The 22,932-nt window shown below is 47.2% G+C and overlaps 10 protein-coding genes across 10 annotated transcripts; 3 read left to right on the forward strand and 7 right to left on the reverse strand.

The window, feature by feature from the left end:
* Nucleotides 1–255: 255 nt before the first annotated feature.
* GGS25DRAFT_480997 (uncharacterized protein) lies at nt 256–680 on the reverse strand. Its single transcript, XM_049260130.1, has one exon. The coding sequence runs from the start codon at nt 650–652 to the stop codon at nt 431–433; it is 222 nt and encodes a 73-aa protein (XP_049118776.1). The 5' UTR covers nt 653–680; the 3' UTR covers nt 256–430.
* Nucleotides 681–920: 240 nt separating this feature from the next.
* GGS25DRAFT_481000 (PLP-dependent transferase) lies at nt 921–3,493 on the reverse strand. Its single transcript, XM_049260131.1, has 3 exons — nt 3,065–3,493; nt 2,344–2,949; nt 921–2,284 (listed from the first exon to the last, which is right to left on the reverse strand). Exons 1-3 carry the CDS (start codon nt 3,163–3,165, stop codon nt 1,291–1,293), a joined length of 1,701 nt encoding a protein of 566 aa, XP_049118777.1. The 5' UTR covers nt 3,166–3,493; the 3' UTR covers nt 921–1,290.
* Nucleotides 3,494–4,354: 861 nt separating this feature from the next.
* Nucleotides 4,355–5,829, forward strand: GGS25DRAFT_481004 (Sm-like ribonucleoprotein). The gene is made up of 3 exons (XM_049260132.1): nt 4,355–4,881; nt 4,940–5,008; nt 5,111–5,829. The coding sequence occupies exons 1-3, from the start codon at nt 4,713–4,715 to the stop codon at nt 5,428–5,430; spliced, it is 558 nt and encodes a 185-aa protein (XP_049118778.1). The 5' UTR covers nt 4,355–4,712; the 3' UTR covers nt 5,431–5,829.
* A 962-nt stretch (nt 5,830–6,791) lies between these two features.
* Nucleotides 6,792–10,120, reverse strand: GGS25DRAFT_481005 (Six-hairpin glycosidase-like protein). The gene is made up of 8 exons (XM_049260133.1): nt 9,953–10,120; nt 9,887–9,906; nt 9,139–9,814; nt 8,287–9,078; nt 8,230–8,235; nt 8,127–8,161; nt 7,282–8,041; nt 6,792–7,183 (listed from the first exon to the last, which is right to left on the reverse strand). Exons 3-8 carry the CDS (start codon nt 9,404–9,406, stop codon nt 6,939–6,941), a joined length of 2,106 nt encoding a protein of 701 aa, XP_049118779.1. The 5' UTR covers nt 9,407–9,814; nt 9,887–9,906; nt 9,953–10,120; the 3' UTR covers nt 6,792–6,938.
* GGS25DRAFT_481015 (putative maintenance of ploidy protein mob1) lies at nt 10,121–11,796 on the forward strand. The gene is made up of 3 exons (XM_049260134.1): nt 10,121–10,432; nt 10,559–10,635; nt 10,773–11,796. Exons 2-3 carry the CDS (start codon nt 10,613–10,615, stop codon nt 11,404–11,406), a joined length of 657 nt encoding a protein of 218 aa, XP_049118780.1. The 5' UTR covers nt 10,121–10,432; nt 10,559–10,612; the 3' UTR covers nt 11,407–11,796.
* A 263-nt stretch (nt 11,797–12,059) lies between these two features.
* Nucleotides 12,060–13,367, reverse strand: GGS25DRAFT_519309 (mitochondrial carrier; the record flags this gene model as incomplete). The annotated part of the gene is made up of 5 exons (XM_049263684.1): nt 12,060–12,274; nt 12,330–12,482; nt 12,537–12,722; nt 12,790–13,008; nt 13,097–13,367. 5 exons carry the CDS (start codon nt 13,365–13,367, stop codon nt 12,060–12,062), a joined length of 1,044 nt encoding a protein of 347 aa, XP_049118781.1.
* A 2,650-nt stretch (nt 13,368–16,017) lies between these two features.
* GGS25DRAFT_519310 (DUF1763-domain-containing protein) lies at nt 16,018–16,487 on the reverse strand (the record flags this gene model as incomplete). Its single annotated transcript, XM_049263685.1, has 2 exons — nt 16,018–16,120; nt 16,186–16,487. The coding sequence occupies 2 exons, from the start codon at nt 16,485–16,487 to the stop codon at nt 16,018–16,020; spliced, it is 405 nt and encodes a 134-aa protein (XP_049118782.1).
* Nucleotides 16,488–17,415: 928 nt separating this feature from the next.
* GGS25DRAFT_481028 (zf-CHY-domain-containing protein) lies at nt 17,416–20,464 on the forward strand. Its single transcript, XM_049260135.1, has 4 exons — nt 17,416–17,468; nt 17,529–17,767; nt 18,001–19,197; nt 19,256–20,464. The coding sequence occupies exons 3-4, from the start codon at nt 18,049–18,051 to the stop codon at nt 20,135–20,137; spliced, it is 2,031 nt and encodes a 676-aa protein (XP_049118783.1). The 5' UTR covers nt 17,416–17,468; nt 17,529–17,767; nt 18,001–18,048; the 3' UTR covers nt 20,138–20,464.
* On the reverse strand, nt 20,465–21,266 carry GGS25DRAFT_481030 (mitotic-spindle organizing gamma-tubulin ring associated-domain-containing protein). The gene is made up of 3 exons (XM_049260136.1): nt 21,022–21,266; nt 20,889–20,966; nt 20,465–20,826 (listed from the first exon to the last, which is right to left on the reverse strand). Exons 1-3 carry the CDS (start codon nt 21,109–21,111, stop codon nt 20,761–20,763), a joined length of 234 nt encoding a protein of 77 aa, XP_049118784.1. The 5' UTR covers nt 21,112–21,266; the 3' UTR covers nt 20,465–20,760.
* A 235-nt stretch (nt 21,267–21,501) lies between these two features.
* GGS25DRAFT_481031 (chromosome segregation protein Spc25-domain-containing protein) lies at nt 21,502–22,849 on the reverse strand. Its single transcript, XM_049260137.1, has 2 exons — nt 22,473–22,849; nt 21,502–22,366 (listed from the first exon to the last, which is right to left on the reverse strand). Exons 1-2 carry the CDS (start codon nt 22,702–22,704, stop codon nt 21,819–21,821), a joined length of 780 nt encoding a protein of 259 aa, XP_049118785.1. The 5' UTR covers nt 22,705–22,849; the 3' UTR covers nt 21,502–21,818.
* Between the last annotated feature and the right edge of the window lie 83 nt (nt 22,850–22,932).

Consider the following 22,932-nt stretch of genomic DNA (forward strand, 5'->3'; position numbering starts at 1 on the left):
GCAGAACTCTAGTCTTTTCTTGTTGCTATTCAAAACTCTGCCTACTGCCCCCTACTTCATGGGGGGGGTTGAAAGGAAATGGAAAGAGAGATGGGGGTATAAGACCAAGAATTTTGGACTACAGGACGAAGGGGGCAAACATAAAAACGGAACCAAGGCACGTGGCTGGCGGCATATTCATCACATTTTTTTTCTCCTTCCTCGTTCTCCCCTCCTAACGAAACGATGAGATAGACGCCTTCAAACGCTCTGCAGAAACTGTTTTTTGCTTTTTTTCTGGGTTTCTGGGTTTCATAAACTTTTCAAACGGCGCAGGACGGCGGCGTGGGAGGGGGGAAGGGAGGGAGGGTTAATCAAGGAAAGGGTCGTGTGCGTGTGTGGGTAAAACCTAGGCAGGCTTTTTACCGGAAACATTACGAACGAATTAACTTCAAAGCATCTTAACGGGTTTCATGGGGTGTATAAAAGAGAAAAAAGCATTGAATAACAAAACAAACATTATATGATTTTTTTTTGAGAGAGAGGGAGAAACGAACGAACGAACGCAACCGTTCCTTTTTTTTTTCTCATCTCTTCGATGTTGGGTTGTATATATATTATATAGTAGGTACATGCACCTAAATATACCTACATACATATGTACTACATGCATTCAACATTGATTAAAATACCCCCTTGCTTTATAATATGTATGTATATTAACATTTTAATCATGGATTCGTATCTCGTGATACATTAGGTGGGTATATACATATTGCCTAGGTTAGGTATGTATGTACGTCGTGAAGCCCTTCTATACATGCAGGTATCGGGAGAGCACGATACCGAGCGTTGTGCGAAGTACAGCCGGAATAGATACCTATTAGCGACTATGGTAATCATCACAATATGAACATTGCATGTATTCTTCCAAAGGCCAATTTATGAACAATGAGTACCTAAGTAGGCAGTTGAATGTATGTTTTGGTAGTAGAGATTCTACCTACTTCCCCCCCCTTTTTGACCTTGAATACCTTATATAGTACCCTATATATATGTACAACCCAGCCAGCCAGCCAAATCACCAAATCAATATTCCTACCCGCTTTCTCCCCTTCCTGGCTTCCTTTAAAACATACACTATTACATACCCGCTGGTTATGCAAATTGTTCCCTACCAAACGGGCAACAAACGCGTTGCGAGCAATCAGCAACGCACTCCGGCTCCAGCCCGCTCATGTTTGCTTTTTCTTACAATGGATGAATGTGACATCTCTCGCTATGTAGTCTAGGTATGTTATGCAAATTAGATCATGCCTTGTACAACAGATCCAAAAATCCATTCGCCAAATCGACAACGATACTTTTATTCGGCAAGCTGCCTGCAACACCATACAATGCAGCTGTGTCACCTGAAGCCTTGCCCTTCGGTCCCTTACCCTCAACAACGCGAACCCGTTCCTTTTCTCGTTCTGCCTCAATGACTGCTTCCAGATCAGCAACGAGGCGTTCCCAGACCTTAGTAATGGGCAGAGTAACAGCAACGTGCACGGCGGGCGGGTTCTGGAGAGCATTGAGGTGCCAGCCCTTGGCGTTCATGCCGTCAGCGATGTCGTAGATATCTAAGTTACGTGCGGTGAAGGCGACGACAGAGACGAGCGGGCGTCCAATGATTTCGAGCTCGGCGCCTAGCGTTGGTGAGTTGACAACGTGGTCTGCGATCTTCTTGGTGCAGCCCACGATCTTGACGCACGCATCGATGTATCCGGCCTCGCCGACACGCATCATACTGGTCCAGCATCCTGCAATGAGGGCACCGGGGCGCGACCCCGCAATACCCGGCGAAGCGTACAGGCCGCCGGACCAATCAGGGGACACAAAGTATTGATACGTACGCAACTCTTCGGAACGGTAGAGGACTGTCGAATTACCCTTTGGCGCGAAACCATACTTGTGCGTGTCGCAGGAGATAGAGGTGACACCCTTAAGACGGAAGTCGAACGGTTCCGTTTCGAAGCCAGCTTTATCGAGGAAGGGGACCAGGAAGGAGCCAAGACAGCAATCTACATGCAGCGGTAGGCGACGTTTCAAGGCCAACTTGGAAAGCGTTGAGATGTCGTCGATAACGCCATGGGGGAAGTTAGGGGCAGATCCAACCAGGAGGATCGTGTTAGAGTTGATGAGGCGAGAGACACGGTGCACATCAACTTGGTAGGCAGGCGCAGGGCAAGGTACCAAGTGGATCTTGATCTTGAAGTAGTCACCAGCCTTTCGGAAGGCCGTGTGCGCAGTGTCTGGGAGAATCCTATCATAGCTGTATTAGTAATGAATGTTAAGGAGGGGTTATTAGACAAGGTGGCTCACATCTCCGGTTCCGTAACACCGCGCTCCGCATATGCCTTTTGCCGCGCACTGTAACAGGCCATCAGAATGCTCTCGGTACCTCCACTTGTGCACACGCCAGCAGCCTTTGGCGGGGCATGGAACATGGAGAGGACCATGGCAACAACCTCCGCTTCCATTTTCCTCACGCCGGGGAAGACATCCGGGTGTATCGGGTTCGACACGGTGAATTTGCCATAGGCTTCGGTCTGTAGCTTGATTAGGTCCTCCTCACCATGATAAACGGCACCAGATACGTAGCCGTCCTCCCATCTGGTATGATCCATGTTTGCCAAAGCCTCAAGCTCAGTTCGTAGCGCCTCGTCTGTCCAACCCTCTTTCGGCAAGGTTAGATACCGAGTCCCGCCGGCGGGAATCATCTTCGTCTGTACTTTCGCTAGCGACTCGGTGACTTGTTTCCGAACTTGGGTTCTGATGCCCGGGGCCCGCAGGAAGTACCCATAGAGTACACGTCGAGTATCATGGTAAAGCTCTACGATAGTGCCGATAATACCGCGGCCCTTCAGTTTCCAGAACGTCCGACGGACTATGCGTACGACAAAGAAGAAAAAGAGCACATTTTTGAATCTAAACAATAGTGAATGGCTGATTAGATGATTGTCTTTTTCTGTTTCTTCTTATGACGCTAGATTATAAAGGTCTTGGGGCCACTGGAATAGGCCTAGAAGATGAAGAAACATACAGTTCGAGATTAAATATTTGCTGAGGATTCACTGGGCGAGATCGCTTGACGGTATTGAAGGTATCGCGCAAGCTAATGGGTATTCGAGAAGAGCCCGGCATAATGTTGACCTTGGACCTTGTTTACAATCGAAATACCTCTCAGTTGCAATTATTTTGGAGATGTTGATACATCTATCACATAAAAGAAGAGTCAGGGCTCTTGGAGCTTTGGGGAAGTTGAAGAGTTATTAGTTGTTTTAATGTATTGATGAACATTGGAGTGAAAGGTGTAGAAGTTCAAATTCAATTAACAAATTCAATTAATTAATTAGCATAGACCCGCGAGAACCGGGTAACACGAGGGAAAGCTCTGTACACAGTACAACCAAATAAGGATCCCCGCAAAAAAAGGGAGCAAGTGAGATCGAACACTGAAGGAACTTCAAGGAAGGGACAGGTTTGGGGATTGGAACTTGGTCATCACATGCATGGACAGGGATATTCGGCAACAAGTTATGAGGAGACCCTTGTCGAGCCTAGGCCAGATTCCCAGATCGGGAAACACCTGGTCTGTCCGCCAAGCCCCATCGCGAAATGCGAACCACACACGCAGTTGAACTTGGGAACTTTGCTTAAGTACGTAGGTATGCAGTGTGCACATGTATGTATGTATGTATGTATGTATGTATGTGTATTAATATTTGCTTATCTGATCCGAAGTCTCGCCTTTGATGACAGTTGCCTTTCACCTTACTAGCTATTGATACCTGTGTATTGTCCAGAGGCAAGCATCGGCTTAATTAATACTATGTAGATATTTGATTGCTTTACTATCTACATGTAGAAGGTAATTATGTATTGTCTTGATTGCTTTTTACGTCACTATTACTATTCGCCTAAAAACAAAAAACGGGGGGTTGCTTCTCTTATGTTGTTAGAAGATTCAAGAGACCTGTCAGAGGTCCAACTAGTCTACTAGATTTGATCCTATGACACTGATTCCTACCAGTAATATAACCTCAAATATCAAGTTGTCACGGTAGTAATTACCGGCACTGATGCATACTAGATAATTAAAAGGCTGTTCAAAAAATTAGAGCTCCTTAACTTGGGGTTCCATGGTTACTACTAGGTAGGTACGAAGTACTACTAGGTAGGTAATGACTTAATTAATGTACATCATATGTATCTAAATTAAGCAACTCGAACTGTATTACATAAGCATACTAGGTAGTTACAACCAAGAATTCAATTACACTAGCGCAACAACGTTTGTTCCGCCGCCAGTCCCACCTTAAAGTCTTTCTAAATTTGCTAAAATTGGCGGGGATATGCAAAAGTACTACTTACAGTAGTCACGATTGCGACCAGCGATAATGAACCGTTATTCAACTAAACCCCATCCTAAGCTTTACATCCTGGACTTACTTGCATGATAACAGAAAAGGAAGGGAAAATAATACAACGTCACCAGAGCTACAAGTTGCGCCGAGCCCCCATTGTCGCAAGGGAAATAGTTGTAGACTTCGGCGCAAGACTATCACTGGCTCTCACTGGCTCTCACTGACGTCGTCGCCTAACCTTTTTCTTTATACTCTTTTCTACCTCTCTATGGATTGGGACAGCTCTGACGACATTGCCATCGACCACAACACCCAACACTTGATATGATGGAGAACCTCTCTCTACACGACCCACCCGCTCAGCCGGGCAACCTTCAGATGGGTGGCTCCATACCTCCTCAGGCTCTAGGACACGGTGCTCCCCCGCCACAGCCGCAACAGCTGCCTCCTCAAATGTTCACCACAGCTGCACAATTACTAGACCTCACCGATAGTAAGGCAACCGAGCCGGGCCAATAGTGACCATACGCTCGACTAACCGCCGAGTCTAGAAAAACTTTTAGTATGCCTACGGGATGGTCGAAAGCTTACTGGAGTACTACGAAGTTGGGACCAATTCGGTAAGTACCTTTCTAGCTATCTATGGCTCTTCAGAGATCGTCCCTTGTTTCCATGTTCCTTCCATGTTCCTCGCTTCTAATCCTCGTTCTTTTTCTCCAAAGCGAACCTTGTCCTCCAATCTACAGTCGAGCGCATATATGCCACCACCTCCGACCCCTCTGAATCTCCACCCAAGGGTCTGTATGCCGACCAAACTCATGGTATCTTCCTCGTTCGCGGAGAAAATGTACTTCTCCTTGGCGAGATCGACTTGGACAAGGACGACGAACCACCGCGGGGCTTCGAGAGGGCAGACTTCAACGTCGTGGAGAAGCTGGCAAAAGAACGGAGAGCCGTGGAGAAGGCGAAGGAGAAGAACAAGCTAAAGAAACTTGCCACGCTTGGATTCGAGGGTGAGAATCTGGGAGAGATCCTTCTCTAGACAGCTAACAAGCAGAGCCGGACCGTTGCTCCAGCATGCAGCATGCTAAGAGCAAAAATCGACACCAAGGAAAGTGGCAAGCATACCTCGAGGTACTTGTCACGGATAAAGAGACAGAATATTGTGAAATGTCTCTCCTTTATGAACCCGTTCAGCACGACATAGATACACCGACGGTGTCCCCATAGCCAGAGTTTCCCTACTGAAGCAGCTCAAGGCCGCGAAGCGATCCATCAATATTACTAGCCCGATGTATGTATATGGGATATATCATTCATACTCGGGCGATCTCAGATGCTACAATCTTGATTCCGAATTTCATAATTCGAAACCCAACTTGACTAGAGCCTGGTGATGATAAGTAGCCTGTTATTAATAGAATATTGTTGACAGTTTGGACCTATGTTTTGCAGGTGAAGTTCATATATTTTCGTATTAACAAATACGTAGCAGCCCCCCTTAACCCCTATTAGTTTTTTCATTTTGTAGCCTGAAGCCGCCGCTATAAATCTTCTATCCCTAGTTGGAGTACCTGATAGTAACCTATCTATCATACGGTCCACTCCCGATCCTGAACAGTTCTTATTTTCTAATCGTACGTGTGATGTATCAGCATATAGATAGTGTGGGTGGGAGAGAAGAAGAAGGTTGACACAACCGTCAGCCATGTCTTTTTTTTCAGTTCTTCTTTTCGTAGAGGTGCCCTAGGGACTTCTTCGGAAGCATTAAATCTCGAATCAGATTTTGGGAGAATCGTATGAGTCTCTTCCTACTAGACCCTATGTCCAAATCTATAACCACTAGCTGTAGTATTTTACCTCGCAGCGTATATTGGCAACTGGACAGACACGATCAACATTCGTTAGACTACAGCAATGGAACCTTTTGCTCATCATAAACTAGTTAAGCAACCACGAAAACACCTGTCTTGTATTCTCATGATACATGTATTTCGGTAGGTATGAGAAGGTAGCTTAGTGGGCAACCACTACTATCTAAGTAGCTGCGACTCCACCAGGCGTCCCTAATAAATGCAAGAATTCAATTAATGATTTGATTGTATCTACGGCATATTCAACACATAATCACGACTGAGTTGAACTTATTTTGAGAAGCGGTGGTAGGGGAGGGTGTGGTATGAAAAGGGGGGGCGAGTGGGTGGCATACTACAGAGGTTTGGTATATAAGCTAAAACAACACCATAATCTATCACATACGACCATAGGATTTGGAAAACTCGGGATCCCGTCCGCTCTCCCATAGATAAGCCAGATACCGCCAGATCAGTAGTTGGGTCGGTGACGACCAGCGAATCCCTGGTGTTGTATGTTTTTTTTTTTTTTTTTTATGCGCTAATTTTCGTTAGTTTTACCTTACGGCGTGACAATGTAGACATACCTACTACCTAGTACACTCATAGGTATTCTCTCCACTTAAACTATGCAAACAATTATGATGATAAAGTAGAAAACACCCCCCAGTTTGATTTGCTATCTACACGGATGGAATCACAGACCAGGGACAAACCCCTCCACCCGAACATCCTCCCATCCTTCCGGGAAGTGCACTCCCGGCTCGCCGTCCCAGCCTCCTGCCATCATGGCCATCGCCAACAGGAACGAGCTCGACCCCGGGAAATAGGGCGTCGGCACCCGCGAGCCTCCAACAGGATACCCGGCGTCGTCGAACTCGAACAAGGGGTGCAGAAGGTAGGCCACCGCCTGATCGACGTCTCCTAAGCGCAGCGAATTCACTACAGGTAATAGTAGATATGATTAGCATCCCGTATACGCACTAGGTACTTAGGTATGTATCCAATGCAATCTAATCAAGGGGGGAGGGGGCACTTACTAGCCAGCATCGGGAAATCCCAACCCCAGCAGTCCTCCAAATCCCAGAGGTCTCGGATCTTGTCAGCCGTGTTGCTGACGACCGTCATATTGAGCGACGGGCCGCTACTCGGCGGGGGGAGAAGCCCGAAGATGGCCGACATGGCCGGGTGGTCCTGCACCGTGGTGTTCCTCCACATGTCCGGGATGCCCTCGTACACGGCGTAGGCGTCGTCGGTGACCGGCAAGGGCGCGAGATTGTCTCGCACCTCCACCCACTTCTCAGGGACGGCGAGGTTCTGTCGTTGTTTCCAGCTGATGGCGACGTCTAGGCCAAATCTCCAGTATGCCAGCTCGAAGGCGGGGTTGATGGTGGCGTTGGGGTTGGTGTTCTCGGAGGCCGGGTACATGGGGGGGCCTAGGTCGTAGCGCTGGGTCGACTCGTTGAAGAAGGCATACGATGCCATGAAATCTGCGGTGGGGGAGAGTATGCCATCCCATGATTTCAGCGTGGTTTCGTTCGGGAAGGACCGGTACTCGAGCTCTGCGAAGTACATGGGATGGGGCTGCTGCCATATGAGCAAAGAGTTGATCTCCCCAGGGGCGGATCGTCCGGCTGGATCCGTCATCTTGCCCCAACGAACACCGTCGTAACCCTGCGAATTTGCTCGGTCGATGGATGAGCTGAGATACTGGCTATACATGTTGGGAAGACTACGCCATAGTAATGGAAACTGATTCCATCGGGCGAATTGGAGCAGATGCCACAATACCATCTCTAGCTGTGAGCGAAGGTTAGCGAATACTCTAGCCAGAACATTCCTGCTCCTAGGTGAGGGAATATTGTAGATTATCTGCGAGGCTTACATGGAATTTGCCATACCACCCATTATTTACCAAACCTAAACCATTGGCATTAGTCCGTGCCTTTAAGACCGCAATAATAAAGGCCTCGAGATGAATTTCTTACCAGATTCTGGTCTGTCGTTAGTAAATGTGTGAATAGCTCAGAGTAAAGAACACCTACCTTGCGGGGGATACGAGGAAGCAGAGTTGACAGCTGTGAGATATTGAGATAATATGGTTATTCGTTGAAGCTCGGTGGCATTTGGCGACTTGACCCCTGACAAATCAATGAACGCGCCTGATTCCCAGAAAGACTCCCACCACGATTCAGATGCGGCCGTAACGTCACCAAAAGATGATGTACACGTATTTGGAGTTGGTGAGAAAGTTACGGACAACTCTATTCTCCCGGACCCCTTAGACGGGTGTAGCAAATAACGATGAGTATCATCATCTGGACCAGTTATCTCAGCACTCGAATCCCACGCAATGGAGACGTAATATGAGGTGTCATCGATATCGTGTCTAATGGTTGCTCCTCTCTCTTCGGGATGTAAAGTGGTAGTATGCTTGTCTGTAGCATTGAAGACGCCGACAAAAGGGGCATCAAACTTGTTGCGAGTCGGTAAAGGGAAGTCAAAGAAGATGCCAAGGGCTTCCGTAGAGAGGAGCTCAGACTCGACAGAGATCCCGATTGTATCTGAGCTCGAGTCGGCCCAAGTCTCAACCTCGACCGCAGCTCCATTATGAACGAAAGACGACGTGATTTTACCAGTCCAAAGGTCCAGGGTCTGGGACTTGCTCTCCAGCAATTCTTCCGTCACATCGGCCCCGTTAAATGAAAACCCTATCGTCCCTAGATTTACCCGCTGAGGGTTTTGGATCAACCAGTTGGAGATCTCACTCTGTGCTGGATTGGGCTGGTTGTAGTTTACTAATCGACCATGTGTCCACCAGTCTAAGCCCGTGAAGTCTGCCATATATCCTATATTAGCTAACAGCTCCCGGTTCTTGAACCTTCTTAGATACTTACCGTCTATAGACGTCTGACATGGAGTAGTTGGAAGACTAAAGTTATGCCAGCCCCATGTAGACATTGTCGCAAAGGGGCTGAATGTCTGTAGACCGGTGACATCGACTCCAAATGCAAAATTTCCATTGCCAACCTGCAATGGCGTAGTCTTGGAGCTAGCATTGCGGTGAGGATTAAACGATCGGACTACTTGACACCTGTTGATATCGTGAGCAGCCCCAACGACCCCAAGGCTCGCGAGAAGGAAGGTAAACGAGGGAAGTAGCATTGTTATGGCTCGTATGAGATATAAGCGCCCTTCTCTTGAGTACCTACCTAGGTAGGCTTATTATATCATAGTAGGATCTACGAAACATTATATAGCTACAATAGCTACATACTCACCGAGCCGCCGTATTTACTAGTAATAGCAGCCCACTACCTACATGGGTTATACCACATTACCTTAACGATAGCTCTACTGCAACGCCCTAACCTACCTAGTGGATATTGATCCAATTACCCGGAACACTTCCCCAAACCAGACCTGGAGAAGGGTTAGAGAACCTGGGGAACCCCATTGGGGAGCCCCATCTTGCGGGGTCTGCTGGCTAGTTTCTTTTCTTCATATTTTAGGATATTTCTTCGGGGGGTTGATAGCCCGATTTCAAGGTGGTAATGGCTAGTAAATACCTAGCTTGAAGGAAGTAGTTATCGTCAGAACCAAGGACAATGGATCAACTACCTAGGTTAGGGTATGGAAACTCACTTTACAAGATTTCCAAGTTGCTATTTTCGATCAGATACCTGCCTACCTGAGTGCTATGTAGCTTACCTAAGGCATTACTACGCACAAGTGTCAAGTACCCTACCTAGGTAGGTACTCAAAAAGTATCAAATTGAAAGAATGAAGTTGAAAGAATGTCAGGAAGTCCTTACCCAGAAAAAAGCGGATAACGTCAATAAGGGGAACCCCTGCCTTTAACGACGAGCACGGGTACTGAGGTACAATACAATACCCTGTTAACGGTCCGTGCATATGTGCAATACCTGGTAGCATCCATAGCAACCAACCAAAACAAGTATGCAATTCCAACATACTGGACCTTCAATGCCATCGTCAGAAAAGTTCCTGTGACAGCGACACAACAAACCACTCAGAACATAGCTCATCGTATTCTTTTCTCTTTCTCTCTCCAGTCATTATAATACATACATACATAAATTTTTGCGTCTTCCATTCAACGTCCCCCTCCCCAAAGCAAAAAATAACAAAAAAACCACCACTTACTTCTCCACCATTTATTTCATCTAGGTAATTATCCCCTCCTCTCCCCCCCCCCTCCCCTCCCAAAGAACCCCTCCCATGTTGTTTACACACGATTATACTAGGTTATCTAGCAGAATACCCCGCTAACGGCCAATTCGCACAATGACGCAGCCAACAGTAGAAACCCCTGGTAATTCTCAAGCCAAAGCAACCAGCAAAGACAAGATGACTTCCTTCGTCACGACAGTGTAAGTCGACTCACTGCCATCCCTCCCCTTAAATCCAGAGTTCTGTTGCCACTCCCAACCCCCCCCCCCCCCCCCAAAAAAAATATCCCCCAAAAAATATTATCCCTGGCTAACACCCCGGCCTCCAACCAAAACAGCAACCAGCGCGCCCGCAACCAATTCCGCTCGCGCCCGGGCAAAGGCGGCAACACGAGCTACCAGCTACGGCAGTACGCGGAGGCGACACTGGGCGGCGGCTCCCTGCGCAAGGTCGTGAAGCTGCCCGAGGGGGAGGACGAGAACGAGTGGCTGGCGGTGAACATGGTGGACTTCTACAACCAAGTGAACCTCTTGTACGGCGCCATCACGGAGTTCTGCTCGCCGCAGTCGTGCCCCGAGATGAAGGCGACGGACGAGTTCGAGTACCTCTGGCAGGACAACGACGCCTACCGCCGCCCCACCAAGATGGCCGCCCCCGACTACATCGAGCAGCTCATGTCCTGGGTCCAGGCCAGCATCGACAACGAGTCCGTCCTCCCCTCCCGCATCGGCGTCCCCTTCCCCAAATCCTTCCCCGCCCTCGTCCGCCAGATCTTCAAGCGCATGTACCGCGTCTACGCCCACATCTACTGCCACCACTACCCCGTCATCCGCGAGCTCGGCCTCGAGCCCCACCTCAACACCTCCTTCAAGCAGTACGTCCTCTTCATCGACGAGCACAACCTCGCCACTGGAAAGGACTTCTGGGGACCCCTCGGCGATCTCGTCGAGAGCATGCTGCGCAGCGACTGAGCTTGAGCTTGACCAACAAGCCAACAAAAGCCCACTTCTCAGGGTCTCGGTCTCCCCCCCAGCCTCACCCCAACCCAACCCATTTCTGAGAAATAGTGATTTGCATTCACATTAATAACCAGGCTCCATGGAAGGTTTAGCCAACCAAGGGGTGTTTGTTTGCATCTTTTTACCGTTTGGCGTTTGGGTCGGACATTAGAGGGGACTAATAGGTTTTTCTACTTTGTGAGGCGTGGACTAAGGACAATTTCGACACTCACGACGCAGGCTACGATGCTACTATTCCCGTCAACCGCTGTTTACTGCTACACTGTTACTTTGGCACACCACCTGGACGTGAGCTGTCTTGGAGGAGTATGTGGTCATAGGGTTATATTAGTTTCTGGGTCTGTCGTGGCATGAATAACGTGCATTTATTGGTTTACAGCTATTAAAACCTGCTGTGTGCCCCTTCGCGTAGTGTACTACTTCAGTCATGAATCCCGAGACGAATTATAAAATTGGCCTTCCAAAATTACGTAGTCTTGGGGATGTCATAATAACTCGGGCTGCCGTCAACCCATAATAAACGCCTCATCAAATGCTTCTCATCACACCGAAAGATTGTACAATTGCTAATCGACCCGGCGCCATTTGTAAACGAGGGCCTAACCCTAATCGAATTCCTTCATAGCATTGATCCTCTTCTTGAGGAACTCAAACGCCGAAAAGAACACCGCATTGACTGCCGCAGAGCGTCCCATAGATACACCTAGCCCGCGGTACATGTCTCGTCTGAAGAATTGGATTTTGGGGACTGGTACCTTTTGCCCTTTGGAATACATCAAGGCGTTTCGTTGGTAAATACTCTTCACAGAATCAATTGGGTCTAGAGAGAAAGAGTCAGCTCATAATCACCATAGGTAGTGTGAAAAGGCACATACATATCATGGCCCATGATACTATGCCACACAGAGCTCCTGCAGCAAGCACAGCAATGGGATTCTTGTGAGCATCCTTCCCACTAAAGGTAGTCAAGAGCTGCTTGCCGCTCTCATACGTGGCAAAGTAAATTCCCGTTCCAAGTGTATCTCGCACTATAAATGCATTAGCCAAATGTCCAAAACGATATGGCAGAGGGAAGATTTTACATAAATGCAAATTGAGTCCAGTGTACATGCCAGCGAATCCTCTATGCCTGACAATGTTGGCAAGAGTTTTGAAAGTCCCTTTATTGTGATAGCTGAGAGCAATAGCTTGTTTTTGTGGATCTGCATTCTTCTGGTTCGCCATGAGTACTGATACTTGGGCGCTCAGCTTGGTTAATTCGAAGGGGCCTATATGGGTACTCAGATTAGATGATATTGGTCTGGATACCAGCTCGGAAGCATCTAGCATTCTTACAGGCAATGAAGGTGATACCGGAGCCGGCAGTGGCTCCGGCGACCCCGAAGCAGGCAATTGTGCCTAGATTCGGTAATGCGCCATTCTTATTGACATGCTCCAGTGGGCAGAACCCGAGGTTTTTCTTCATCCAGTCGGAATAAACGTATTTGGAGCGTTGGTAAATCGAAAAGGAGATTGTTCGTACAAGTGTAACACTAGCTAAAGGAGCGGTTACACCTGTATAGCAGGGTGGCGTTAGCTATGCTGTTTGCATGCGGTCTAGATCATGAGCTTTGCTCGTGCACCCGGATGTTTAGTCACGTACCTCGAAAGAAGCCTCGAATACCCTCCGACTTATAAGTCACACGCACGCAATCCACGGCACCCGCATAAGGATATGTTTGCATACGAGTCTTAACACTATCGAGAGGGAACGCAGTGACGGTTGACATGACACTGGCGGTGCTAGCAGCCGTCTCCGTCCGGTAACGTTTTATCCACCTCCGTGGTTTCTCACTTCCGCCGCTGAGCTGAGGCATGGTCCGAGTCCGGATCGAGGCGCTGGTGACATCTTGGAGATTGGACTCAGCTGGCATGGCTCAGTTCCTTAGTAGCGGAAGCTGTATTGCGGGGGAAGCTTCAGACAATGGCCTCGTAACGAGGACCAGAGTCATCGGCGTGGTCGCGATACAATAGCGTCTCCTGCTAGCAAGAGATATGCCATCAAGATCCCGAACTATGAGGACTCGATGGGGGGTTGAAAACAAAACGAGAGCGATGCGGGGTCGAAAGGGTAAAACTCGATCGTAATGGAGAATAGATGGAGGAGTGAAGGGAGGGTATGTATGGGTTAGATGAATGGATGGAGAGAAAGGATTGTAGATTCCAAGAACAATTACTGTAGTGGCTTGAGATAGGTAGGTAGGTAGGTAGGTAGGTAGGTATTATTCCATGCACACAAAGCACAAGATGGATGATTGTTGTGTATAAAAAGGTAGGTTAAAAGCAGCAGGTATAATATGTGGTGTGTGGTGTGTGGTGTGTGGTATGTGGTATGTGTGTAGGTATGAGTAGGTAGATTGGTAGGTAGGCAGGCAGGTAGGTAAGGTAAGTATGGAGGTAGTAGGTGGTAAATGGTAAGTCAGTCAATAGTAGGCAAGTAGGCAAGTAGGCAGGATAGGTTACTGCAAACAAGGCCAATTGACATCAAGGACACTGACACTCAAGACTTGTCCCAGGTCTGCTCTCTGCGGGGTTTGTTCGAGCATACATACAAAGAATGACATTGGACCCCGGAAGTTACGTAGTGTACTAAGGTTAGCCTGATTATGTAGTGTAGTCTGGTAATTTTTGTAGGTATGTAAGTGTGAGTGTGATTGTGAGTGTGAGTGTGGTGTGGATGGTTGTTGTGGATTTGTAGATTGTGAAAGTGGAATAAGTTTTTGAATTGGATGGGTGGAGGAAACATTTGAAGCTGGTATGGGCATGGGCTTGGAGACTGGACTCACTGGAGACTAGAGACTGGAGACTAGAGACTGGAGACTGGAGACTGGAGGCTATCGGGCGATATGGGGTCATTAGGGTGGGCAGGGAAGCATAAGTAGATCAATCATTGGCTCATAGTCTCCATAAATACCTATGTACGGGAGGCATGAGTGGAGTAGGTTCAATGTTTAGGTACATAATTCGAGTTGCACTCCCCCGTACTTTTCAAGGTTAAAAAGAGTTTTAAGAGTCTCTACTATGTACTAAAGTATGTAAGTATGTAAGTAGGTAGTTACAAGTTGTGCCTCAGAATTGAAGGAGGGGGAAGATCGACTGAGAATGGTCTGTTATTGAAGTTGCCAGTTGCCAGGTGCCGGCTGGAATTTTAAATTGGTCCTATTAAGATACATATGTATTCGAAGAACATCAATCGAAGCCGATAAGGTGAATAAAGTTGAATCAACACCACATGGATGAATATATGTATATATTATACATATTGTGCATGTTCGGCAGGTAAAACCACTGCCAATGTTGATCGATTCTCCATCACAAATCGCCACACCCCAGACCTATCTGTTCTTCGGTAGTAAAGCAGGTAATTCGTCGATCTTCTGCTTGTGTCATATGGATAATTCTTCTCAAAGCTTATGAGTTGGGACGTGGCAGCGTGATAGTCAATCTTTTCCTACCTACGTATTTACATGTATGTGACATCCCCTAAGCCTCTCCTCCATCTGCAATATACATATGTAATGTGTAATGTATGTGTGTATGTACTTGTACATTGATGTTAATACTTCTACGTTGTAGGTACTTACATAGCTGTCTACATATGTAGGAGTCTTCAATGCCATCAATGACAATGGGCACCGCGATCATCTCATCTGAGAGGTCTAGATCACTACTAACCAAAATCCTTTCTTAAAGCAAGTTTAAGATATTTAGTTCCTTTGATGTCCATGCATTGGTGTATTTCTTTGCTCCTACCTAGTAGCCCAGTCTCCTACCTTACCACCCATTGTTGCCCTGATAAGCTTCCTCTTGTACTAGCTAGAGTGCCATCTGCAGGTTCGAAAAAAAAATCTAGTAGATGGCTGGCTGACATATCGGGAAAGGTTGGGGTCGATCATTTCCTTGATGAACGCACTGAGGCGTCTGCAAAGGAAAAACCCAAGTCCATGTACTTCCCGGGCATGACGGACTTAGTCAAATATTTCATTGCTCGAGGCCAATTGCATTCGACGCGGGGAGCCTTTGTCTGAAAACGCAGGCCTTATATCGTTCGCTTTGCTGCCTCTCAATCGAATCCGCCAAGTATCACGGGGATGCTGTTGGTGTATGCTGAGTAACGTCTTGCTCCAATTCGTACCACTTAAGCTTTTGCATGTAACCCATGAACGATCGATATTAAATTGACCACGGCCCACGTTTTCGTAGAGTCCGGGGACACTTCGTGAGGGGTGCGTGTCAAATGCGACGCAATCACGAATTGGATTGGCGCGGAGGCCTCATCTCCATGCTGGGGTCGGATGTCAAAGTAAAGGGGGCTCGACGTCAGTTACGCCTTCAACATGAGGTCAATCGGGGAGATCGATGGAATATAAACATTTGCCGGAAGCCTTTAGGGGGGAAACATGGTAATATTAAGCGAGGCAGCCTACATAGGTAGGCCTTCATACTTATGAGATGATCTTAACAATTGGTGACTTGGGACATTTCTAACATTGAAATGCCCGAAGTTCTGCTTTGAGAACGATGCTATCGTAAACATAAGCCCATAGACTTATTAAGCATAGCAATGGTCCTGTCATAATGACGGAACGCCAGCTTCAGAAAATGGTCTTCGACATCCTTTCCTCTTCTACATAGAGGTTTAGTACTAGGTACGTATTCAGATTAGGGGGCAATTTCATAAGGTTGGCTTACCTAGGCTGCCTCAGCGCAATTTCAACGATTTTCCAAGGCGTTTGAGAATTAATGCGGCGGTAATAAGAGGTCAATAAGAGATTCTTGAGGATATTGTGCTCCAAGTCGCGAGAGGCAGCGGCGGCCTCTAAAAATCGCAGTGTTCTGGCTGCGCTTCGAGGATTTAGCTTGGCACCTCGTTCGCGAAAGGCGGCCCTTATTTGGTCTCGAGCAATAAATCGAGCTGGTTTCGAAAACTGGACGGCATGGAGTAAGCCACGATATAGGTGACGGTACGCATGTATGACCTTGATATCAGTCATGGCCGCTGGTTCTAGATGTCCTTCCTAGATAACTCTTTAAAACTCTTAACCCCTAATCTCAGTTTGGATCTGTTGTGAACTATATCAGCACACTAACTTCTCGTGGACTTCAATAGCCTTATATTACGTAGGCTACGTAGATCATTTCGACTCGTACCTAATAGCACATATGATAGATAATAAGTCATTGACGTTATGTACTGTAGGTACTGTACATACATACATAGACATGTATGTTCATTGTTCGTAGTTTCAATGCGTATTGAAAGTATTGAATGTTGTGGTGCCGTGGTTGGTAAAATTTTGGGGTGCAAGGGTTAGAACTAAGGATTTGTTAGTTTATGTAAAAGTATACATCGTATACCCACATGCAGCATCCTTAGTGCTAGCAGTCAATGTCAGCACTCTTGAACATTGAATGCGTTTATTGCTAGCCCTGGAAGTTCGATGTATCTGTATTAGGTAGTCCCCGGGGAGACGTTAGAGATCCCCTCATGACAAGGGGGATAACCCAACTGGGACAATGTATCAATTGCAATACAGTAGAGCGACACAAGCGGGGTATGTATCCCACCAACTTGAAGTTACATCAGCATACTAATCACTACGTACAGGTACTTGAATGCCTGGTAACTAACTGTTAGTACTACATGTAGGTACCTAGTCTGTTAGACTGTTACTAACAACTTGAACGTTGAAAGTACATAGTAGTGAAAGTACGTGCAGACTCTAAATGCCGCTAGGCTATTCTGGGACATTAAATCGATTTGAATTGCCATGTTTCGATCATAGCCCTGGAGATGATCGATCCACCTGATGTCACTGACCCAAAATCGCTCCAATTAACGCGGGCACGGTTCTTGTGGCTTGTTAATAATGTGCCCCGGGCCGTGAAAGCAACCAGACGGCGTGGGAAGTAGCCAGCGACCTGACTGCCAGACACATGCAATATCGCGTCAAAAGAGATTCAATACTACATATGTATGTAGTACCAATACTTCCAATAGTTACTTACATGGTACTTATTCAATGCTATTTTAGGTAATTTCCAACTTGAACACATGCAACGGAGCAATATCGTAAGATGTGTTTCTGAAAAAAAACAGAAACAAAAACAGAAACAAAAACAAAAACAAAAACCAACCATGATCCCCCTTGTCTATTGATTTTGCTTGTTTTCATAAATATTTGCCTAACATTATCACTATTCAATGAGTTGAGTACATGTAATTACTTGGTAAAAAGGCTACAACTCCAACTTAATTACAAGGAATTTCAAGGTATTTCAAGGGGTAAAAAGTTCACTTTCTACCTACTTTCTTTGACCAACATTGAACCAGCCAACCAGACAGCTACCCAGCCAGGACGACCTGCATCTGTCAAGTACTTCTTACTAATAATTGATCAACTCGTTTTCCATCCTTTTCTTTACATACCCCGAATTATTTCTGCCCGTTACTGTTCTATTTTGCATTTTATATGTATCTTAGACACATAGATTAACAATGAGAAGGCTTGACTTCTAGTATCCCAATTATATCCTTCCGCTCCTTTCCATCTAATGGCGTCCCTAGTCACCGACTTCCTTGTCAACCCAGTCATACGACAAGCACGCCGATTCTCCCGATCATCGAATAACCTACCCACTCCTAAATCCGTCTCGCCCCCAGTTACAACTACTGAATTTAAAGAGGGCCAGGACGACGCCATTTCCGAAACTGAGGAGGATTCCTATCTAGACGATGAGGTAGATGATAGCTTGTCATCGACCCCTTCGTCACGAAGCTCCCTTCATATTACCGCACACCACGATGCTACTGATCCGGACCGGAGTGCTGGCCAGACTGATTCCGTAACCCGGGCCATCTTCCACAACCCCGACCTACCTATTCACGAAAATGAACTTCGAACCCCAAGCGGTCAAGCCGAGTCAACACCCACAAGTAACTCAAATATGGCGGCAGACAGGCAATTGCCTGCTGCCACCCATACTTCACCGAGGACCGAACGACGGAAGTCTCTACCTGAGGACGATGGGATGGGCACCCTGAGGAAGCGCATATTCGCCATCCAGGCCCAAGACATTGAGGCACCCGACAAAGCCCATTTGATGCACCAACTGTTGATAGAAGGATACACCCAGTCGAAACAGGTAGATCCAGCAAAACGGCCACTTTCACCTTCCAGTCCCACGACCCTAGAGCTGCGGCGTGTCCAAGGCCCACTAGACTCCTTCAAGTTCTGGCAAAATATAACGGAAGGGACGGGAGCCCGCGAGGAGTTCGATTTGACGCCCGAGGATGTCCAACCCACCTTTGCGCTGTTGAGAAGTTTGTCGGAGGATACTGGTGAAGAGGTAGAAGACCACGAATACTCAGATTATCGTCCTTTTGGCTGCGAGCATTACAGGCGGAATGTGAAGCTTCAATGCTCTACGTGTAATCGATGGTACACATGCCGGTTTTGTCATGACAAGGTGGAGAATCACAATTTGATTCGAAAGGATACCAAGAATATGCTATGCATGTTTTGCGCGACCGCTCAAAGAGCTTCCGATGTTTGCGTGTCCTGCGGTGCCTCGGCTGCGAGGTATTACTGCAATATATGCAAACTGTGGAACGATGATCCCGACAAATCTGTCTATCATTGCAATGATTGTGGTATCTGCAGGATTGGAAGAGGCATTGGTAAAGATTTCTTCCATTGCAAGGTAAGATAATAAAAGAAACTGTGACTCGGGAGTTTTCTTGGCTAACCAACAAAATTAGACATGTTGCGCCTGTATCGCAATAGGTCAGGAGAATGATCACAAATGCATTGAAAGGTCAACAGATTGTGACTGTCCTATATGCGGCGACTATATGTTTACGTCGCCCAAGGCCGTATGCTTCATGAAGTGCGGACACAGCATTCATCGGCAATGTCTCGATCAACATATGAAGGTTGCCTATAAATGCCCAATTTGCAACAAAAGTCTTGCAAATATGGAGTTACAATTTCGAAACCTGGATATCGCGATTGAAACACAGCCTATGCCGCCTGAATTCCAGGATACACGGGCCTTGGTCTTGTGCAATGATTGTTCAGCCAAAAGCTCAGTCAAATATCACTGGCTAGGTCTAAAATGCGGCGTTTGTTCATCTTATAACACGGCACAACTTCAGATATTGGGTATGGCGGACGAAGCGATCGAAACCGACTTGCTTGGGCGGGAGGTGGAGTTACCAGACCTGGCTGCCTCGAGGGGGGCGGGTGTTGCTGCTGAGGTGCCGGTGGGTGATAGTGCTCGGGTACGCGATATACGAAGGCGGCATTCATCTAATATCGCCCGATCAACGATCAATCGAGCGTCCCTAGAGCCCAACTTTGCAGACAGGCTAGCACGCTCCGTATCACCGCCTCTCAACGCAGCACTTGCTTGGAACCCACCGGCAGGCTACTCCGTGGCGGAGGCGGAGGACGAAGATAGAGAAGACATCATAGGGTTTTGGAGTAGAGTCCCTCGTAGCATAGCATCTAACGAAGACGAGAATGAGGACGCGTATGCTTCAGAGGATGAAGAATCGGCGTCATCTTCGGAAGAGGAAGAGGATGACGAAGAGGACGAAGGAGATGAGATAGACGACTTTGAGCTGCTTGGTCATCGCTAGACACAGGGAATTAAACGCAGATTAGCTAGGCTAGGATTGAACATAGGGACGGCGTTCGGGAATAGCATTCGAGCGTATTAGGCAATACCACCGGGGGTTTCTTTATTTTGAAAGCAAGGCAAACAGGTCGGCACGCGGTACATATGTAGCGGGCAGTTGGCTGACGATGCAAAATTGGCATATGGGTGGGTATAGAATCGGTATTCCATTTCAAAATACTTGGGCGCGTTAGAAACCTGGGAGAGAATGAATTGTCATGAGATAAAGGTATATAAGTCTTGCAGTGTTTCTTGTGGTATGTGATACTACAGCATTTACGGACAACTGATAGCGTGACATCATTATTATCATTATTTATCGTCATTAACACTAAGGTATGTAGGATACCCGTATCCGTATAACTATCTCGCTCTTTTCTCTCGGTGCTTGTGGTGCTTGTATACCACGTAGTCTGTAGATAACGAACCCCGAAATGCATGATCCTTGGGTAACCTAGTACCTACATACACATCTAGGCTACAACAGTACAACTAGGTTCGGTTTGCTACAGCCTACTACATACTAGGTAACATTGAATGTAGTATTACTTCAGTTACTGCTGCTAGGTCTGTAGGTAGGTACTCTCATCGACCAGTCTCCTGTGCGAAGTCGGCCTTTTGAGCTTCTTTGCGCAGAAATTGCACGACGTTCTAAGATTTTCCGTGTTAGTTGTGAGGCAGAAAGGGAGGGAAGGTAGATAGATAAAACTTACCGCGAGGGCTTCCGGGTTCACGCCATTCTCGATCATGGATATGCAGATGGACAGCGTGCGGCGGTCGAGATGGCAGTTCTGTAGGGATATTTGATGAGAAGCCAACTCAAATAGATAGATAGGATGAACTTACGAGAATGGTGGATATCTCGTGCAGGATATCGACGGCTTGCTGTGCAGCCTGCTGCTTTTCGTTGTCGTCTCTGCTGGGACCTGGCGGCATTATGGGAATTTAAACTGAGGATGGATCTTTAGAATTATATGTAGGTAGGTATAGTAAGTAACCTTAGGTGATATCAGGTAGCTAAGCAATGAATGCTGTTCACGATAAAAGAGTTGCAAGGTTTGGTATTGGATGTTGAAATACGCTAATTAGTACACTAACTAATAGTTACTGTAGTTATAGTTAATCAATGCAGTGATGTGACAACAGTCACAACACTGATGTCGGAGTTGAATTGAGACGTGTGGGGCGCAGCTGGCTGCCACTGTCTATTGACTTTAACGAGAAACGACGATACAAATGTCAAACGCCGTGCGAACATTAAAGAGTACATAGTATGTACCCTAGGCATAAGCATTTTAAAGATTGCACATCAGAGAGCACATATTATGTAGCATTAATTGATGATACATTTATACTCATTCAGAAGCGACTGAGCTGGATGCCTAGTACTGTAGGTATCCAGAGCTACGTATTTCAGAAACAGAATCCAACATCATTGGTGGCCTAACCCCTAACCTTCCATGCTTCAACTTGATAAGTGACCAAGTAGCTCAATCATACCCAGAACAACTATATCCTACTATTATGTAGGCGGTAGTTCCTAGGTTAGTCGTATCAAACTCCGAAACGCCTGCGACCGGCATGATCTCATACACGTAAACACGTAACAAAAGCCATTGTGATAGAAACCCCCCTTTTCTTCTTTATGCCTTCATACTCTCCACGAAAAGCTCTCTCATACCCTTCAGCAGTATCGCCAGATCCCTCGTCTCGTTGACCCTCTCGAGCACGCGGTCGACCTTCTCGCGCTCGATCTTGGGCCTGCAGTGGCGGACGTCGTAGTCGCGGGAGGACATGCAGAGCTCGAACCAGGCCTCGCGGTCCCAGTTCTTCTCGTCGAGGTGGGTGAAGACGAACTTGAGGCGGTCCGACTGGCCGGCGCCCTCGATCTTGAGGCACAGGTTCTGCATCCAGAAGTCGAGCTCGGGCACGTTGAAGCGCGCCTGCGCGTCCACATACTGCGCGTGTGCCTGCTGGGCTGCCAGTCGCTTGTCGATCTCTCGCTGCGTCTCCTCGATCTGCTGCTGCAGCGCATCTCGCGCCGCCTTGTTCTTGTCCCGCTGCGCGCTCAGCGACGCAATCAGCGCCTGCATCTCTCGCGTCTCCGCCGACTCCTTCGAGATCATCTGTTGGTGCGTGCTCGTCTTGTGCTGTAGAATCTCCATGTCTTTCTTCTTCATGCGCTGGTCCTCTATGTCGCGATACCTTGGTTAGCCCCTGCATGCTAGCAATACTTGGCCGGCTGTGAAATTCAATGATACGTCGCGGGGGGGGAGAGGAAACTTCTTCTAATTTACCTTGTAGTTCGGCAACGTTCATTCGAAACTGGTTGCGCTCTTCCAGGACGCGCTTTCGCCCTTGCTCGATGAAGGCGTCGAATTTTGCGGTAAACTTGGCCATTCGGTCGCGCAGTTCGTCGAAGCCGAAGTTGATACTGGGTAGAGAGTCTGCCATGGATGGCGCCGACGCCGACAGGGTTTGACGGCCGTTCATGCTCGACGACAGGGAGGATTCGAATGCGGAAGCCATTTTGACTGTATTATATTCTTTTTTCTTTGGCGATCTGGAATGACCGATATATTTAGTGGGCACAATTTCGAATGATTTGCAAGGTGGAACATTGAAGAGTTGATTAGGAAGATTTGAAGATTTGAAGTTGGTGTAACTAATTAACGTTAACTAGTTAACTAACTAACTAATTCTAAATGTTTATTTTCGTTGCCGAGCTGCTAGCCTTGGCAGCACGGGCCCCACTCA

Source organism: Hypoxylon fragiforme (assembly GCF_022984875.1).
Source record: "Hypoxylon fragiforme strain CBS 206.31 chromosome Unknown GGS25scaffold_3, whole genome shotgun sequence".
NCBI classification, from domain to species: Eukaryota; Fungi; Ascomycota; class Sordariomycetes; order Xylariales; family Hypoxylaceae; genus Hypoxylon; species Hypoxylon fragiforme.